We start from the raw sequence: 20,296 nt of genomic DNA on the forward strand, positions 1-20,296 counted from the left end.
CTCCTGCTCACTGGAGATGTGAACAACTGGAAGTTGGTCTGCAGGCTTCTCAGAGGCCGCTGGTGGAATTGAGCTTCAATTGCCCATAGCAGAAACCTTGGTAACACATAATTGTATTGGCTTTTCCTCCTTTCCTGCCTCACTCTGCTTGCTACCTCACTCTTGCTTCCTGGGACTGTGTCCTGAAAAAAATAATTGCACCAATGTCTTCACTTAGGCTTTGCTTTTGAAGAAACTCAGCCTAAGATAAATAGGGACCTCATTGTTTAAATTCTAGCTTAGGCAGGGTGGCATGGTGGCTCAAGCCTGTAATCCCAGTACTTTGGGAGGCTGAGGGAGGTGGATCACCTGAGGTCAGGAGTTCGAGACCAGCCTGGTCAACTTGGTGAAACCCATCTCTACTAAGGCAGGAGGATCACTTGAGCCCAGGAGTTTGAGATAAGCCTGGGAAAGCAGTGGGACCCCACCTTTACAAAAGAAAATAACTGAGTGTGGTGGTGTGTGCCTGTAGTCCCAGCTACTTGAAAGGCTAAGGTGGGAGCATTGCTTGAGGCCAGGGGTTTGAGGCTGCAGTGAGCTGTGATTTCACCACTGTACACCAGACTGGGTGACAGAGCAAGACCCTGCCTCAAAAATAAATAAATAAACAAAAAATAAATGAATACATTCTAAGCTTAGGTCTTTATATCTCTTGTGCTCATTCAAAATATGAGTGTAACAGCTGGAAAATACTACATGTTGTCAACAAGATAATTTTTTTAAAAGGAATAACTCTTTGAATTCTTTATTACACTTCATATTATAGTTCACTGTCTGTGACTCTGTCAAATGTGGTTAAAAAATAGTATGAGATCAGTTCTCATCTCAAAGATGTATAGATGAGGTTTGAGCCAAGAATCTATCATACCTAGCACAAGTAGCAGGTGTTCTGAGAAGATAAGACACTCATTTTCATGCCTGCATTTTCCTAAAACTTTCATAACTGACATTATAGAAAGTTTTGGGAAACTTCATAGTCTGAAATTGATTCTACTATTAAAAATGGAATATTCAATTCTTATAGGTCCTTTTGCACTTGTTACATTGATATGATGAATTGCTTATACATCTCTCTCATTTTTCTTAGCACAGTCCCTGAAACATAATTCATAGTAGGTAGTTAATTCTTGCTGAATAAATCAATGAATGGAATGAGAGTATATACTTGTTTCAGTTTTCTTATTTTGTAAAATAAGTTGAGAATAATGTGTTAACACACTTGAGGAAATTTTTGAGGACCTCAAATATTTATAAAATATTTCACACACTCTGAAGCAATATCTAAAGTTTACTATCAGTATTATAATAATTCTGACACGGGAATTATATATCTGCAAATATATCTAAAATTTGCTATTCCTTTTTATACTTTAGATGAATTATGTGGTAATATTTTAAGAAATTAAAAGCAAATCACATATCAGTCATTTAAAATAAAAATCTTTAATATGAACTTATGTAATAGATTATTTTAATTTTTGAACAAGAATAAAGTTGCCAAATTAGTTATCTGTGGGATTTAAAAACTTCAACAGAGAAAGAAAATAGGAGGTACTAGTGAGAAATACATTTTACGGTCCACATATTTATTGTATAATAAGCTATATTATATTCTAATAACAGCAAATATAACATTATAATGATTTTGACATCTGGACTAGTTAGACATGGTCCCAAAGATCCTATAGTTCTTAACAAAAAAACCCATTAGTTAGCAAACTTACGCGTCTAAGCTCAGTTTAATGCAACTTAATGAGACATTGAATTTTATGCAGCAAACCCCAGTTATCTATAGTGTGTGCCCTCCTGAGTACCCCAGGAAATAGAAGCAAAGAACTGAGGAACATCAGATCCAACTGGCCCATTTGGGTTTGAACTCTAGGAGAGAGCAAGGAAGAGGCAGGAGAGGAAGTGGTGGTTCTCTTTTGTCTGCTATTCTGGGAAGATGCCCAGTAGTTCTTAGCAACGGTTCCACTTCTGCATTCTGTGTTGATTCATTTTTGTAAGGGCAGATGTACTGTGTTTAGTACCTCATGTCTAGGGTTGCTATAACAAAGTACTGCAAATTTGGTGGCTTAAAACAAAGGAAATTTATTCCCTCACAGTTTTGGAGGCTAGAAGTCCGAATTCTGCAGGTGTCAGCAGGGCCATGCTTGAAGGTCACGCTTGAAGGGAATCCTTCCTTGCCTCTTCCAAGTTTCTACTGGTGGCGTACAGTCCTTGGAATTCCTTGGCTTGCAGATGTGTCACTCGAATCTCTGCCTCTGTCTTCACATGGCCTCCTCCCCAAGGTGGCTATGTCTTTCTTCTTATAAGAACAACAGTCATAAAGGATTTAGGGCCCACCCTAATTCAGTGTGACCTCACCTTAACTTAACTAATTACATCTGCAAAGACCCTGGTAAGCGCAGATTCATAGGTACCTGGGGTTAGAACTTCGACATATCTTTTATGGGGGACACAATTCAACCCACAAAATATATCATCCACATTTCTTTCCAAGGGTAGAAAACAGCACCACACTTTCTGTAAAGGCAAAGGGTATTGCTAGATTGTTTATAACCCTTACTTCTAACCAAAATCTAGTTCTAAATTGCATGTAGAAGATATACATAGGACATTTAAAGAGACTAAGGGAGGTATGAAGTCAGATAGGCAAGTAATATAACAATAAATTCTAGAAGTTAGATATGTAAGTATTGAAATAGTAAATATTGAGGTGACAAAAAGGCTTACTTTCCTTCTCTTTGATGGATTCACTAATTTAAGATGGAATGTGTAAGAACTGAATAAGCCTCTGCAAACAGTGGAATATTCCAAACATATTTTCACTGAGGACAGGCAGAATGGATACAGTGATGGGAAACAATGACTTAATATTGAGAAAAGTATAAGTGGGACACAATGTAATGAAAATGCATGCTGAACTTCCCTTCCACATTCTGAAAATGGATACAGCCACATTTCATTTCGCTTCAGCTATATCTACAGTTAAGCCATTCATTGGCTCTTGCAACTGTGGTAACTCTCTCAGCAATAAGATCAAATGCATAATATCTTGGTCCACTGAAGAAAAGGAAGAAGTCTATAAAAAAAGAGAGATAATTTATTGAATTAGCTTACAGAATATCTCAGATGTCTTCAGTTAGAAAACCTTGCCCTTGTTCCAACATAACATTCCAATGCAAACATGCTATTTAAAACATTTAAACACCAGGTGCGGTGGCTAATGCCTGTAATCCCAGAACTCTGGGAGGCTGAGGTGGGAGGATTGCTTGAGGTCAGGAGTTTGACACTAGCCTGGTCAGCATAGTAAGACCATGCCTCCTCTATAATAAACAAACAACACATTTATTAGTTTTTTTTTCCTACTTACGTTCTTGCTGGAAAACTGCATCAACTTTATTCTCTATTCCTGGAAAGGTACCTGATGTGCTTTTGGGATAACCTGGTTCCATGAATTGTCTTTGGTTATCATATCTGGTAAAAACAAAATGTCACCAGATTTAACACCAATATAGAATATAACGAACATATTTTTTTAATTGTGTATAATTTACAAAGTCTCCTTACACATAGTTTTTCATTCAGTTCTCACAATGCCTCGTTTACTAGTATTAAGAATGGTTAATTTCCCTACCTAAGGGTACACATTTATAAAACATATGGGTATCATTAATTCAAAAACAGGCTTGATGGCTGACACACTGTTATTTCCCAAAGTAAGCTTATATTTTCAAGGCTTTTACTTAATTGGTATATAGCATAACTCCCTCTGCATGTGTATATATGTAAATATACATAATAGGTTCAACTTGGGAACAAAATTCTGCAGGCTATCTGGATAACATTTGCTTGCATATGTCTGAATTGAACTCATAAGTGAGAATTAGCCTAAATCTTTCTTTGTATCCCACCCTAGTGCTTTGTTAAGGATTTCTGTTTCATGATGCAGAATCCTCAATCCTATTGCATAGAGATTTTAATGTTATAAAAATGAAAAATTTCAAAAGCCATGGTAACATCAATCATCCTGTAAAAACAATATATTCTCGGCAAAACCTACTAGAGACTACCTAGATTGTTTTAAACCTTCAAATGCTTGAAGGTTTGTAAGCAGTGTAGAGAAACACAGATTTCAACCTATAATTGAAAAAATAGTTTACATTACCTCCAGAATTGGTCATTTACAAAGAAGTATGTTTTACTTCTGTAGAAAACAGCTGCGTCAATTGCTTGGACACTGCTGGGGAAGCCATAGTTTGATATATCCCTGGGATAACCTTGCTGAATGTCATAGCCACTCACGGCCCAGTATTGGTTGCCTGTCAATGATTCAGGTTAAATGTTAAATAAGACGTTTCCATTTTTGCAAAATAATATATATACCACTTCTTGGTCTTGCACATAGACATGAAAATGGAACAAATAGTCTTTAAAAGATGAAGGTGATAAAGTTAAGTTCGGGGGGGCTGTGAGAAGCTTAACGGTTCCCCAGCGCCTATAAAAAATTAAAACTTCTGAGGAAGACATTCAAGGCCCCACAATTTGTGTGACTTTTATACAGAAACCAAATTACAGCCTTGAGGAGTCTTAGAGAATTATATCTGGGATGAGGATGGAAGAATGCGAACGACAGTCTAGTGTGGTCTGATTTTGTTGGTGAGAAAACTGAGGGCTGAAAAGCAAGTAACCCACTCGGGTTCACACAGTAGTTAGTGGTCCTGATGGGGCCCAACCCTAGGCCTCTGGCAAAAGCCTGCCCAGCTTAATGCTGTCATTAGCTCACCATGAACCTGGAAGGGATCACAAAGAAGTTCTGCCCGCTTCCTTCAGGCAGAACTAACATAAGATGAAAACTTTAGGAAGTTACCTTTGAATAGGAAAATGAGGTCCCTGTCAAAATCCTCATAAGCAGCCTGTATGCCAGTTGGAAGGGATGGCCAGAATAGAGAAATAAAATTCATTTCGACTCTTTGTAGCCAAGGATGCCTTCTCCAGAAGTACCTAACGGGACATAAGGGAACACACATGCACACACTTGCACATAACAGTCTAAGTAGGCAGTTCCTGTGACTTTTAGGCTAGCAATGGTCCTTGCAGGATTGCTGGGAGAATATAACAATCTAACTTCTGCAAAGTTCCTAGCACGGTGACCAGCATATGGCTAAGCTTTATGGTGATATTGTCCATCTGGAGAGTACATCACAGCTTTCAGAGGAGTTTATGGGAGGAGTGATCTTATTTGATTACATTTGGCATTGTCCTGCCTTGGACATTGAAAAATCTTACTTTGCAGTATCTTTCCTTATTGCTCCCACTAAATGCTGAGAACATATTGATAAAAGCAACAGCACGTACACTCAGCCTGTGATTGCATACTCACAAAATAGCCAATGGACAAATAAAAATTTTGCTCAGTTAGATGATTTGCTGCACAGCTAGCTAAGCACAGATTCCATTTACTTGACTGATTTTGGATGGAACTGAATGGTGCTTTAGTGTTTCAGCTCTGGGGTTCCCAAGCAACTGTAGCCCATGTCTGTTTACATCACCAAAGGCATCTGAATGTTTGTGAATGTTTTCATGTTTTGTTTTTTTTTCCTGGATGTTTTGAGTTACCCAGAAAATACTAGATTGCAAAAATTCAGTATAGACATAAAAATGGTACAAATAGTCTTTAAAAGATGAAGATGATGAAGTTAAGCTCAGGGTCTATGATAATCCTAGTGGTGCCCCAGAACCTATAAAAAATTTCAATGAGAAGCACAAGTGTAGAATTCAAGGAAAAGGTGACTAACGTGTGACCTAATTTGAATCCAGTTTTAAGGTATATCAGTAAGAGGAATCAAAGGAAGAAATATTTCAATTTTATACTCGTCTTTAAAGAAAAGTATTTCTCCACGGAGTGTGGTGATAGCATCAAATGTCAATCTGGGGTCGCAGGATTCGGGTGTGCTTGGTCCAGTAGGTTGGATAGGGTTACTTGAAGGTCCTGAAAAAAAAAAAAAGAGTCTTTTTTATGAGCATAAGTCCAGTGTGACTCTTGAATACATCATAGACTTCTCAGAAAGGTGAAGGGTCTTCATGTGAGGGTAAGTGCTACAAGACTATCCCATAAAGTATTAAAGTAACTATATATTTCATCCTTTTAAAGTTTTTGTTTCTTTAATAAGAGTAATGATGGTTTTCAGGGTGAGTTCCAGGTCAAACTGTGAAGTAAAGAAATTTGAATTCTATGCCCCTTCCTTCCCTTTTAATTCTAACTAATTCTTCTCTGACCTCTCAGTTACTCTTTCTGCTTTTTTGGTTACACAGTATCTATTGCCTCTCTCCTCACCGAAATCCACTTTCAGGAAAGAATGATATTAGTTTTTCACCCTATAGCATGCATCTAAGTCAAATTTTAGCAATATTTTTTCTGTAAGTATTTGAATTTTCATGTGTTTTCTCACTGTGGAATGAAAGGCTATAATAATAGTTAAGATAAAAACACCGGTGAACAAAATAAGGGAGTGCTGTTGGGGTGGGCAGGAGGAAGTTGGGGAATAGAGGCAGTTAGGGTAGGCTCAACATTTCTGAAATATCTACAATCACAAAAAAGTTCCCTGGTTGTGGCACCCTGGCCTGCTTGCTTGATTTTATAGTGCTGTCCCACCAGAGAGGGAAAAGGGCTTTCCCCAATTTCACTCCACTCCATTCCACTCCTTTCAATTACATTTCACTCCAGTCCACTATTGCATTCCATTCCATTCGATTCTAATCCATTCCATTCCATTCCACACTTTTTTAGAGAGCAGTAAATCCCTTATTGGTTTCTTGTTTTTATTCACAGCCAACTAGGGAACAGAAGGGCAAGCGTGAAGAGAGATGTAATGGTCTTATCCAGGCAATATGGCAAAAGGCCCCTATACTTATCCTTGAAATGTATCAGTAATGCCTTAAAAAAGTTTCTTTTTTCTCTCCATAATCTACTACCATTCCTCTTCTTCTTCTTGAAAATGCCTTACTTTGTTTATACACATTTTAAATTTACATAGACTTATATATTGTGTAATTTAATTAGTACATTGTGCAATATATCTCATTCTGTTTCTTTTTCACAAAGTATGAAGTTTTAAAGACCCATCTGTACTGTTGCCACATGTGCATCTAGTACCATGCTTCTGACGGCCGCACATCACTTCATGGTGTGCAACTACCACAGTTTTTCTGTATAGTCTTCTCCTAATAGACCCCCAGATGCCTTCCAACTTCCACCACCACAAACAAGACTTCAGTGAACATCTTTGGCATGATTTGTACATGTTCCCTTATGGATCTATATGAGAATTTCTTTGATAGGTACATCTAGGAGCAGGATTGCTGTAGGAAAAAGAAAGTCATGTCTTTTTAGAATATTTAAAATTGGGGCCAGGTGCAATGACTCCTGCCTGTAATCCCAGCATTTTGGGAGGCTGAGGTGGGCAGGTCACTTGAGGTCAGGAGTTCAAGACCAGCCTGGTCAATGTGGTGAAATCCCTTCTCTACTAAAAATATAAAAATTAGCCAAATGTGGTGGCAGGCATCTATAATCCTGGCTACTCGAGAGGCTGAGGCAGGAGAATCGCTTGAACTTGGGAGGCAGAGGTTGCAGTGAGCCGAGATCATGCCACTGCACTCCAGCCTAGGAAACAGAGTAAGACTCCATCAAAAAAAAAAAAAAATTAAAATTGGTAATTTGGGAAGCCTAAAAAAGAAGAAAAAAAATTCCCACCATCCAAAGACAATAACTGGGAAGAACTGTAGTTCATTTCTTCTTAAACTTTTTTCTTTTAGGGCAGCAATAGAGGCTCAGCCCCTCACACCTTCTTTGTTAATGCTATATTACTGGTGAATTTCAGAGTTCAGTTTTATGGAAACTGCAGTAGTGCAAAGGAAGAGATATTCAGATCCTGGGAGCGTTCACCTATTCCCAGGTCCCACCATGTACTACAACTCTCTTTAGAAGACCTTACCATAGATGGCCTGAATGCCATTGATGTCATCTTGTGGGAGTGAGTAGTTGCTGGTTTCCCTGAAAGCATAATTGGGATACATCAAGGCACCAGGGTCAAAGGAGTGAGCGAGCCCCAAAGAATGGCCAAATTCATGGGCAGCAACAAGAAACAAGTTGTAATCTGAAATTCAAACATGGGTGGTAAACAGCTCAGTGTGGATCCCAGGGTGGCAGAAACATGATCTCAATGAATGCAACCTCTAAGCCAAAACTGCTCAGGGAAATAGCCCTTCCCATGGCTGTCTTTTTCATCTTTCTTTCAGATACCTGAGAAAGTGGACATTGAGAAGAATCAAGATAGTAGTCATAGTTGGGAACTAGGTGAGTACGGACTTCTTATAAACTCTTAGAACCCAGAAAAGTTGTATTTATTCCAATTCTCGTATTTTACAAATGTGCATCTGAGATTTGGAGAAGTGATGGCAGAGTCGTCATGACTTTGGGAACCCTTCTTCTCTTGCATTCCCACATTCACCATCTCCAGTGTCCCAGACCCTCAGTCTCATGAGTAAAGTCCCTGTGAACAAGTAGTTAGAAGAGAAGCCAGCCCATCAGTGGAGCAGCCTCAGATGGAGGGCTGGCTCATGTTGGCTCCTTCATCACCCACCCCTTAGCACCAGCTCTTCTCTGTTTCTGAGCTTTCTAAGATGCTGTAGGAATTCTCTACTGAAGAGAGACAAATCCTACCGCTTATTGCTCTCTTTCTGCATGTTTTAACTTCCACAAGCATAGTGCTGTTCACAACTGGGAACTTAAAACCTTCCCAGGATCCCACTTCTTATGAAATAAAGCCCAACCTCTTTTGTCTGGCATTCAAGACCTCCTCCACTTGTCTCCAGCAGATATTTGAGTGCTTGCCTTTTGACATGAATCCTTCAGTCCAGCCAGTCTATATGCTGCCTCACAAACACACTGATGCGTTTTTGTACATGCCTACTTTTTTCAAAAAGCATAATTGTAGAGTAACTACCACATACTAGACAATCTAAAGTTATGTAATCCTCATAACATTTTTCTGAAGTTTTATTAGCAATATTTTTATAGTAAAGTGACTGATGCCCATAGATTTTGAATAGCTTGTACTTCATCCTGCAACTAGTGACAGATCGGGGTCAAACCAAGGTATAATGGCAAGATCCATGCTCTTACTACAATGTTCAACTTCCTGTTGATAATTAGCCTGCTAAAATTCTACCCATGCTCTAAGAATTGTTTCTTATCACATCCTTTTTAAATTATGCATTCATGAGTGCATTTCAGAAAAATATCTTTGAATGCCTGGAATACTGTGAAAGGAACTGTGGGCAATTTGTTGTGGTTCTCTGCTCTACAGGGAGTATGTAGTCTAGAAGAGAAGAGATGTGTGCAAACAACTTGAAAGCACACAATGAGTGATGACAGAGAAGGAGATACAAAAGCTGTCAGAATTCTGCAGAGGAAGTTCTCATTTCCAGCACAAGGCAAGATAGAAGGTGGCCTTTGACATATATAGCATGTTAAGATGAGAGAGATTTTAAAAGATGGTGCTTGGGGCATGGGAAGAGTATTTCAGGGAGAGGAAGCAATTCAAGCAAATGTGAGGAAAATGAAAAGCATAGGGTGTGACCTAGAAACAGTGAATGTACAATGTGGGTATTAGCCCAATGTGAATGGTATATGTGAAATAAGAAGACAAACCAAGAAACAGAAGGACGAACAATCACCAAGAGCCTTCAATACCAAGGGGAGGTATTTGGACCTTATTTGGTGCAGAATATGTAAACATTGAAACTTTTAAGCATGAGAGTGATGTGATCCAAGATGGGCTTTCCAAAAACAAACCCTGCTGCAATGGTAGGAAAAATTAGAGGGAGCACAGACTGGAGATGGAGAGTCCAGTTAGGAATCTAGATCATTCGTTCAGGTAAGAGGTAATGAGCATCTGAACTAGTGAGGAGGGCAATAGTAATGTAGAGGAGCTGAGGGTTATTACCTATCTTTGGCTACACACAGCTCCTAACATGTGGACTTAGGTAGAATAGACCCTCGTAACATACCCATGTTGAGAAAATGGCAGGAGGAACAGGTGCCAAGCAAAGGTAAAAGGTGCCTTTCTGACTATTTTCTGAAAGTGCTCTCTGGCATATTGTTACACCATGTTTTGGGAAGTATCACATGGTCTGGATATACCTGTACTCAGCCTCATTTCTTCCCTTCATGCAGCCCAGTCCTTCTTAATAGGAGCCTTCTCCTGAAATGAGTGACTTGCTGCACAGAAGCATACCACTGAAAAAAAGCTCCAAGAAGATGAACTAACTAGATGAGAGGGAAGGTGGCTGCTCTTTTCTGAATAGACTGATTTCTAAATGAATTTCCAAAAAATGGAAAAATAGGCTCTTTTCAAACATCACTAAATTTGGGAATATTAAAATAAAGATATATCCTAAAGCAGGATCTGTAAAAAACCAGATAGTAAATAATTTAGGCTTTGTGAGCCAAATGATCTATGTCGCAATTACTCAGCTTGCCATTGTAGAGTGAAAGCAGCCATGGATGATATATAAACAAATAAATGTGGCCCTGTTTCAATAAAATTTTATTTATACAGACAGGGGCCAGGCAGGGTTTGGCCATAGTCTGTAGTTTTCTGATCTCTGCCCTAAGAGGTAAGGTCAGTAATCAGATTCAGCATGTCTTTTTCTTTCTTTCTTTCTTTTTCTAAAGCCAAATTGAATTAGTATAGTGAGGTAGCAACAATTTCAAATGATCATTTTTTGTGAGTTTGAAGTATTATGTTACCTTTATTGCATGTGTGTGTGTGTGTGTGTGTGTGTGTGTGTGTGTGTATTCTAATCTGTAAAAGTTAATTCAGAAGCTGTGTGTGGACATAATCTTGATTAACTTACTTGTGGAGTTTGTGGTCCATGTTTCTTCAGCATCAAAATGAGCATCTCCTCCAATACCTTGGCCTGGCTGAAAGGCATGAGCAAGGATTCCATTGGGTCCATCAAATGGAGAATTGTCACCGTGATCTGAAATCAGAACATTTGTATTAGATCCTTGCCAAGTTTCAGGTTAGCCAAAGAAAGCAAAACTGAGCGTGCCTGCTTTACACCTACCTCTTTGGAAAAAAGCAATGTTGATATCTGCGTCTCCCTGTGAAATCCTGGTGAAGGTGAGAGGTGACACCTTACTCCAGACTTCAAAGGCTTTCTTAATAGTTCCTTCTACATCAGTCTGTGACAGCTGCGGTGTATAGTTTAGAATGCTTCAAAATGAGAGGATGTATGAAGAGTTAAATTTTATTTAGAACAGTAGTCCATCAATGGATGAGTTGTTCTGTTTTGAAGTGAGTTGCATCATGGTGTGCTCTCACTGGAGAGGATAAGGAGGGAGTGCAGGTCTCAGGGTGGAGGACAGATGCGGGTTCTGAACAAGTTAATACATGTCTTTAAACCTCAGTTTCTTATTCATAAAATGAGGATACTAATATAGTATCCCTCTCATAGGGCTGCTGTGGGGATTAAATACATATAAAGCATTTAGTTCATTACTTGTCAAATAGTAATATTCCACAGTATTAGATAGTATTATTATTATTAAGATGTATGAAAGGAGGGACTTGACTCTCTCCAGCAATGATTAAGCCTTTGTTGGGTCCTAAAGTAAGTGCCTAGAGAGACAGCCTAACATTGCTGTAGCCCTCTTTAGATTGTTGGAGAAGGAAGACTAAAACAGGAAGCTTTGGAGTGGAAAGAATCCATGGTATCTCAACATTTTCATTCCCATATTCATTCATTATTCATACTCTACAAAGGCAGGGATATCTACTTGTTCCTAGTGTATCCCAAGAACAGTGTCTGTCATATAAAAGCCCAGTCCATACTGGATGAATGAGCGTATCCTGAAACCCTAGAAATATCACCTGTAGGTCAAATTAGTGTGTTTCCACTTGGGGTTTCCTGGGGTTAACATAAAATCACCAGTGTCAGGCACTCCACAGCGAGGCTTTTTCATCATGTCCAGAGTTTCCTCATTTGGCTTCCCCGTCACATTCAACCCAAAAAATCGTTGCATTTCTTTAAGCTTTTCAACAATCATACTAGTGCCATTCTTCCTTGTAGACTGATACTGGTTGCTTGGTAATTGGTAGAACTTTTCCAGGTAGTCCTGGACAAAGACAAGCACATAAGGGTCTTGCTGTGAAAGTACTTCCAGTTCTCTGGTCATTTTGCAACCCTTTCTAAGTTACTACAGAGGTCTAATAACCTGAGAGCCACCCGAACAATAACACAAACTAATTCGTAGGTTGGCTTTGAGAGAACAATGCTTTTTAGAAAGAACAGTTTCTCCACTCAGTGCTCCAGTTAACGGTTATGCATTGAAAAAGTGCCTCATCAGGGATGAGGATCACATCACACAGGTAAAGTGCTACTCTACAGTCAGGAGACTGTCTTCTTGTTTTTATAAAAAACTTAGAACTAACATTAATTGACTTCTCTTGAGGTATTTGTTGCATCAATGCAGTCCCTCTTTTTTATCCTCTTCATTACTGTAGAAAAGGCTTAATTATTCTTGTGAACAAATGGAAGTACAGAGAATTAAGGAATTTTCCAAGTGATGATTCAGATTTTAACTCACCATGTTGCCTCTCAAATAAGAACTGATAATTTCAAAATAATTCCAAATATCTTTTTGGGGAACATCAATATCGTTGATATTAGCATTTTATTCACCAAAGTAACTCTTTGGAAGTGTTAAATTAAGTTTAGTCAAAATCCAAAAAGTTTAGCCTAAAAATTATCTATTTTAAGTTTGGCTTAAAAGTTTCTTCATACATAGTGAACTGTAACCTAACTAGACCTCATGCTGCCTGTGAACACCTAGCACCTTGTCAGGGTCTTAGTCCATTTTCTGTTGCTATAACAGAATATGTGAAGCTGGGTAACTTAGACATAAAAGGGGCTTATTTTCTCTCGCAATTCTGGAGTCTGGGAAGTCCAAGATCAGGTGGCTGCATCTGGTTGGCTTCTGAGATGGCCTTGTGCTGTGTCATAACATGGCAGAGAAATGAAAGTGGAGCAAGCATATGTGAAAAGGGGCAAAACACAAAGGGCAGCCCCTCCTTATAATACCCATTCTGTTAATAACTAATCTAGTTCTGCAAGAGCCAGAACCCACTCCAGCAAGAATTAACCCAGTCCCACCAGAGTGTCATTCATCTTTCTTAATGACCTAAGTACTTCTTAAAGGACTCACTGTCATACGGGCTACTCAATCTTTAACACATAAATTCAAGGGACACATGCTGACCACAGCAGTAGGTGACACTGACCAGATCACACCCTTTGGAATCAGACAGGCTTGGGTTCAAATCTTAACTCTGCCATGAATTAACTATGAGCACTTGGACACATTATTTATCTGATTTAAGATATTTTTGTCTCTGAAATGAAAATAATAATGCTCCAATAAGGTTCTTGTGAGGATTAAATGAGATATTTGTGAAATATGTAGCAGTTGCCTTGCATAGAATAAGCACTCAATGAATTTTACATTAACCCGGGGGTTACAATTACCATTGTAAGAGATAACCTCTTAATAATAATAATAATGATGATGATAATATTTTCCCCAAACTGTAATGCTAAGAAAACTGTGCATGAGAGATTTGTGGCAGAATTCTCTTGTGTTTCTTAAAAATTCGGCTTCACTTTCAGATTGTGAAACAACGGAAAAAAACTATTGGTTCTGGTTTTATAATGCTTCCAAGAGTTTATCAACAGTTCGTAATCTGGTGCTGGGAAATATGATTATACTATGTACTGATTTCTAGTTCATTATAATCTACCATCCTCACATTATTTTCTATATCTGGAATTTTTGGCAGCAAAGAAAATGCCTGTGTGGAAGCATCAGACATATAGTAACTTGATTGCAGATATCCTGGAAGGAAAAACCTTAGGTAAATGAGAAAGAAAATAATATCATTTTATAAATAAAATCATTTCTTCTACAAAAGTTTCCCAGCTAGAGGTAACTCTACAGCAGTATTTTCCCAGTCTTTAAAGAATTCAGCTTGTTTTCACGTCCAGCTTTTAAAAGGCCTAGTCCTTACCAGCTTGGAACCCTCCAAATCACTAAAAGGAGGTGTTCAACCTCAAACTAATCACCCAAATAATTTCTTTCAGGCTGTTTTAATTAACAAGAGAAAACAACCCACACTATTTCCTAATAATCAGCAAATCAACCATCACCTAACTGATAGTTTATTTACCTGAACAATTTTTGTATTTTCCTCTTTAGAAGATACAGGAAAGGCCTTGGAAATCTGCACATGGAGTAAGAACAGAAATGGAAGCGTCTTCAGGGAGAACATGATATTCTCTTCAAATTCTACCCCTCCTGGCTTTCTTTCTGCCCCTCTGGGTAGGGCCCTTCCCTGGCGAGCACCTTGACGTTCACAGCATCATGTGTCACAGCTCTCTTGCTGTCTTCTTTAAAGCTATGTCTTAAACAATTGCTGTATCAGGAATATGAAGCAACATAGGTTAATTACACTCTGACAGTTTTGAAATTTTATGATGTGATTTAGTACCCCAAAATGGGGGAGTCTTTCAACAGTCTTTCAAAACTCCAACTTTCTACTCTTTGCTTTTGGGTGTTTTAGTTATTTCCTTTTACAAAATTGGTCGAGAAAAAGGAAGAGGGAACTAATCCTGAAGTTACGTGGATACATTTTCTGGCCATGTAAGATGTTGAGGTTGAATTAACTTGTGCAGGGGAATATTTTGAGGTTTGTGGTAGATATGTTGGCACCAAGGAGCCCAACCAGAGAATCTCTGTACTTATCCTCCCTCACTGTATGTGGAGAGAATGAGTGACTGACTGTGTTATTACAAAGCAGGCTTTGTATGGGAGCCTTAAGCTGCTTCTGGAGGATGTGGTTTGGTATCAATGTATTAGAAAATCCCTAGTCTGTAAGCTAGACTTTCCAGGGAAAATATAAAGAGAACAATACTGATGATGAAAATAATAAACATTTGCTAAAAATGTATGATCCTCCAGACATTTGTACTGTCTTCCATGTATTACCCCAATCCATCTTCACATAGCCTTCGGAGGGAGATGCTCTTACTGTCTCCATTTTACAGATGAAATCAAATCCAGAGATATTTAGATGACCTGTTTAAGTCACATGCTTAGGTTGTGGAGGGGCAAGGATTCAACCCCATAGGGTATGTTTAGAGAGACTGAGGTGGGAGCTACTACAGGCTCTGCATGGTAATCTCCCACTTGAGTCTCTGGCTGGCCCATAGTGGAGCAGCAGCTCTAGGCCTGCAACAGCTGGATACTTTGGCTTATATTCATGGGGAGAAGACAAGGGAGAGGGAGAATGAGACGCATCTTCAAGGAGTAAGACACTGAGAGGTTTCCAGACCATATGGCTACACAGGGGACTGTTGGTCAGAGGCCCCTGGGCATGCTTTTCAAATCACATAACCCGCTCCCACTTATTCTGACTCCACATGCATGTAGTTTGTTACCATACAGTCTTTGTGAATATTCATTTACATATATTACATATTTGGTAAAGGCAGGTATTCTTGTGTATAAATGCATATATCTGCAAGTATGATACATAACATGTACTAATATATAAAGAGTGTATTTGAGATGCTATTATAAGGAGTTCAGATCTTTCCTGGGGTCACTTAGGAACTTTGAAAATGATCCAAAGAAATGTGTCTTGGGTTAGAACAAGCTGGACAGCAGATTAATGTTAATAATGTATATTCCTGCATTCATTCAATAAACGTTTCCTGTCATCTGCTACATGCCACATGCTGTGATGGGTGCTAGAGTATTGGAGATAAATTAATAGAGGTTTGGATAAAATGCTGCGGGTGTATGGAGGAAAGAGCAGTGGTGAGGAGGGAGTGAAATAAAGGAAGGCTTCATGAGGGAGGTGGAATTTGAACCAGGTCATGAAGAGGTAGAATGTAGACATGCAGAGATGTAGCAACCAATTCTTTGTATTAATATAATGTGGCAGCTTCCTGCCAAATTGTTCAGAGATCATGGTCATGTTCATCCTACTTGAGTGCATGGCTTAATGTGGCTTTCTTTGCATTAGGTCTTTAGTGAAAAAACCCTTTTTCCTTCACGAAAATGCCTTAACATTGATCTAACTCTATGTTGAGTTATTGTGATGCAATGGCTTGCTTTCAAGGTTTATAAATATACTTTCTTCTGAACATAACAGCAAGTGATTTAGTTGAGAATTTAAAACTTCAGTAAACTTAGTTTTTGGTGTTTGCGTAAATGCTATGTTAAAAAATTGAACTGTTGAGTCTGGATCCCTGCAGCAGGCCCGGCCCTGGTGCAGTGGTGGAGAGGGCTATACTGCATTTGCTTTCAGGGCTCCAGCCTGTGCCTTCTGAATCCTTTCTCCACACTTGATCACTGTCTACCTCCATGGTGTCTGTGCCTCACCTGCTTCTGGTCCCTAGGACTGAGAGTTCTCTCAGGCTGTCTCCCCCAGTAATCAAATCGGTCATTTACACTTCAGTGTGAACATGAGTTGTTTGCCTGTTGAGTAGATATCTTGCTAGAAAAAACAATAAACAAGCAAACAAATTTTGTAAAATGAAGGTGTTGTTCATTATAATATGAGTTTCAAGGTAAGTTAAGAAGATGAAAGAAATTTAGTTTGCACAGAAAACACACAAGGGAATATAGGATCTTTCTGCCTCTCTAATACTAGCCTCCCTCCTGCCCCTTCGGCAGCAGTCTGTTCTCATAAGGATAAGGATATTCTCATAAGGACAATGATATAGATGCGTGTTCTACAGCCACATAGCAGGTGTATTTTTATAGCTCAGTTTTGCTTTATAGGCCTGAGGAGATGACACTGATTACATATATATAGTCTATTTGTTTTTTAGTTATAAAATAAAGGATGAGTTGAACCAGCTGGGGTGAGCACATGTGCCTGAATCTTGAATGACGAGTAGGAGTTGCCAATGGGGAATGTGATCCAGTAGAAGGAACAGCGTCCACTGAGTATAGAAGTATACCCAGTAAAGCCATGGCTCATTTGATTCACATAAGCCAAGGCAAAATGTTCTCAGCTTCATGCCTTTCTGAACTCTCATGATCAGAGTGGATGTCCATATACCCTGACCAAGTTAACAGAATAATTGTTGGGGCCAGTTGTGGTGAAAGGTAAAGAGCATTTGGGTTGAAATTAAACTTACTGGGTTCAAATTGTGGTCCTGCCACTTCCCACTTATGCAACTTTTTGCAAATCTAAGTTCTTCTGAGGTTCAATTTCCACACCTGTAACACTAGTGCATTAACATCTTCCTCATAGGGAATCAAGGGGATTAGATGAGATCATATATGGAAAAAGTCTGTGTAAACCCTTCCCTGTGGTGTCCTGTTTGTATTATTAATATAGTGAAATTATAGCCGTGTTAGTTCATGTGTCCGTTCTGTGAATGAGTTAGCAATGCTGAAACGTTCTTCCTTTCCAGAAAGAGAAGTGCTTCTGAGTTAAGACACCAAGTGAAGTAACTTCCACGGAGCTTCCTTTAGTAGCGAGTGTTCAAGTTCAGCCAGGGAACATATGATTTATGTGACTCACATCCCTTGCACAGAGTATACATGTATACACTCAGAACTCACAAGTCATTATGGATTAATCACTGTGCTAAGTCTTAGATATTCAGTATCTATTACCTTCCTTAAACTTCATAACAACCCAGAGAAGTAGGAGTGTGACAGTATTAGGAGGCAGGGCCTTAAGGAGGTGAGGCCTTATGAGTGGAATTAGTGCTTTTACAAAAGAGAGCCCAGAGAACTCTCTTGCCGTCTTTCCACCAAGTGAGGATTCAATGAAAAGTCAGCAGTCTGCAGCCCAGAAGAGGGCCCTCACCAGAACCTAACCATGTTAGCATGCTGATCTGACTCCCATCCTCCAGAACTGTGAGAAATAAATATATTTCTGTTGTTCATAAGCCACTTAGTCTATGATATCTTGTTTGGCAGCCAGAATGGACTGAGACAGCTCCACTCCAGCTACTGAATCAGAATCTCTGGGGTGGGGCCCAGGCATACACAAGTTTAGAAAGCATCCCAGATAACAGTGAGGATGAGTTGAGAACCTCTATTGTGAGAGAGGATGGAGAATATACAACAAGAGAAGAGTCACGTTTTAGGATTTAAAAAAAGGAACAATCACATTCTTTTGGGGAGATCCACAAAGTCTTCATAGGGGAAGTGGCCATTGAGATAAACTTTGAAAGAAGGATTGAATTTTGGCATTGAAATTAAGTTAAGTGAGGGTGGGATTAGAGGAAGTAAAAAGCAAAGATATTGTGATAAGCAATCTTGGATTGTAAGTGAAGAATAACCAGGCTCTGGGGGAATCAGCATAGAGTATATAAGGAGAAGCAGATTGGAATGGTAGGCTAGAACCAGATAGTGGAGGGGCGGGAATTAAACACCAAAAGGCCAGCAATGAGCAGACATTGTTGGTTTCTGAGCCATGTAACAATCTATGCTGACTTAATGAAACTAACAGGGCCACAGTAACTAGGATAGACTGGACGGAAGAGAGGTGATAAATAAGAAGAGCAATTAAAAGGTGGAGTAAGAGTTTAAGTAAAAGGCCGTGAGGACCTGGCCCTAGTGCCTGGTCATGGATCTTCCTCTGGTGTGGGGATGGATGGCGAAGAAATGAGGTTAAGGAAGACAGGAGGGAACCTGAGTCATCACACCACACATCTCCAAGGAGCAGCAATTCGCATCACAGATACACATGAATAAAATGAAAGTTGCCTTGAGGCTGGGCACAGTGGCTCATGCCTGCAATCGCAGCACTTTGGGAGGCTGAGGCAGGCGGATTACCTGAGGTTGGGAGTTCGAGACCAGCCTGACCAACATGGAGAAACCTCATCTCTTCTAAAAATACGAAATTAGCTGGGCATAGTGGCACATGCCTGTAATCCCAGCTACTTGGGAGGCCGAGGCAGGAGAATTGCTGGAACCCAGGAGGCGGAAGTTGCAGCGAGCCGAGATCCTGCCATTGCACTCCAGCCTGGGCGACAAGAGCGAAACTCCGTCTCAAAAAAAAAAAAAAAAATTCATCTCGAGGGTCAAAGAGTTCTCTTGAGGATGACAGATGGAATCAAGGCTAAGGCTGGAGCTGAAGGAAGTGGTGATCGAAACTGTGGTAGTGAATTCACCCCACAGATGAGGCTGATTAAAAGGCCTGCTGAGCAGCTGTGATGGTCCGGGCAAGTGAGAGAGTAGCTAGAGTGAGCATGGAGGAGCTCATCCTTATGGTGTTGATTAGCCCCAAGCATTTCCATTTCTGCCCCTGTATCTATTCTCCTCCCAACCAGAGGGTGTTGAGGATAAGAGAGAATGGAGAAAATGACCCATTCAGAGTCAACGACTGTCTGGAAACCAGTTTGACAGAGACCCACGAGAACAGATGGCAGAATAGTTAACATTTCCATTCCAGGCCACTCTGTGGTCTAGAGGCAGGAAACTGCTAAGCGAATTTTGCCAAAACTCTCTTTTCTACTAAATCAATCCAGTTGTGTGGCTGGAATGCCTCATTTTTCATTTTTCCTGAGGTACTGTCTTTTCTAAATCTTCTCCATTCTTGATTCTCTAACAATGTCTAGCTATAGCAAGATATTACTTCCCACTTCAAGTAAATGCCCTCATTTTCTCTCATTTTTACCACCAAAGCATTCAATTTCTTAGTGTGCCCATGGGGCTCTCTCTGTATCTCCACACCAGAACTATTCTCCATACACATTCTGCCTCTATTTCCTTTCCCTCACTGGCTGCTTCCTGTTTGCCTACATGGTTTCTCTAGTAAAACAAAATAAAACCAAACAAGACTTCTTTCTACTCTGCTAACCACTTGAGTTACTGTCCTGTTTTCTTTTCCTCACTGTCAAATTTCTTGGAAGCCCAGTCAAGTGCCTCTACTCCTTCACACCACACACCCACTCCTCCTCACATCACAACCATTCCTCCTCACACGACACAGCTGCTCCTCCTCACACCACATACCCAGTCCTCACACCACACATCCACTCCTCACACCACACACCCGCTCCTCACACCACATACCCACCCCTCGCATCATTTACTCCTGACACCACACACCCGCTCCTCACATGACACAGCTACTCCTCACACCACACACCCACTCCT

General features: G+C 39.8%; 1 protein-coding gene across 1 annotated transcript; it reads right to left on the reverse strand.

Moving 5' to 3' along the window:
• Window positions 1–1,468: 1,468 nt before the first annotated feature.
• On the reverse strand, window positions 1,469–14,626 carry MMP8 (matrix metallopeptidase 8). Its single transcript, XM_023208130.3, has 10 exons — window positions 14,334–14,626; window positions 11,982–12,226; window positions 11,176–11,324; window positions 10,963–11,088; window positions 8,037–8,198; window positions 5,917–6,034; window positions 4,913–5,046; window positions 4,211–4,364; window positions 3,416–3,519; window positions 1,469–3,124 (listed from the first exon to the last, which is right to left on the reverse strand). Exons 1-10 carry the CDS (start codon window positions 14,433–14,435, stop codon window positions 3,015–3,017), a joined length of 1,404 nt encoding a protein of 467 aa, XP_023063898.1. The 5' UTR covers window positions 14,436–14,626; the 3' UTR covers window positions 1,469–3,014.
• Window positions 14,627–20,296: the final 5,670 nt, after the last annotated feature.

The sequence above is a fragment of the Piliocolobus tephrosceles genome, chromosome 13, assembly GCF_002776525.5.
Source record: "Piliocolobus tephrosceles isolate RC106 chromosome 13, ASM277652v3, whole genome shotgun sequence".
In the NCBI taxonomy this organism is placed as follows: Eukaryota; Metazoa; Chordata; class Mammalia; order Primates; family Cercopithecidae; genus Piliocolobus; species Piliocolobus tephrosceles.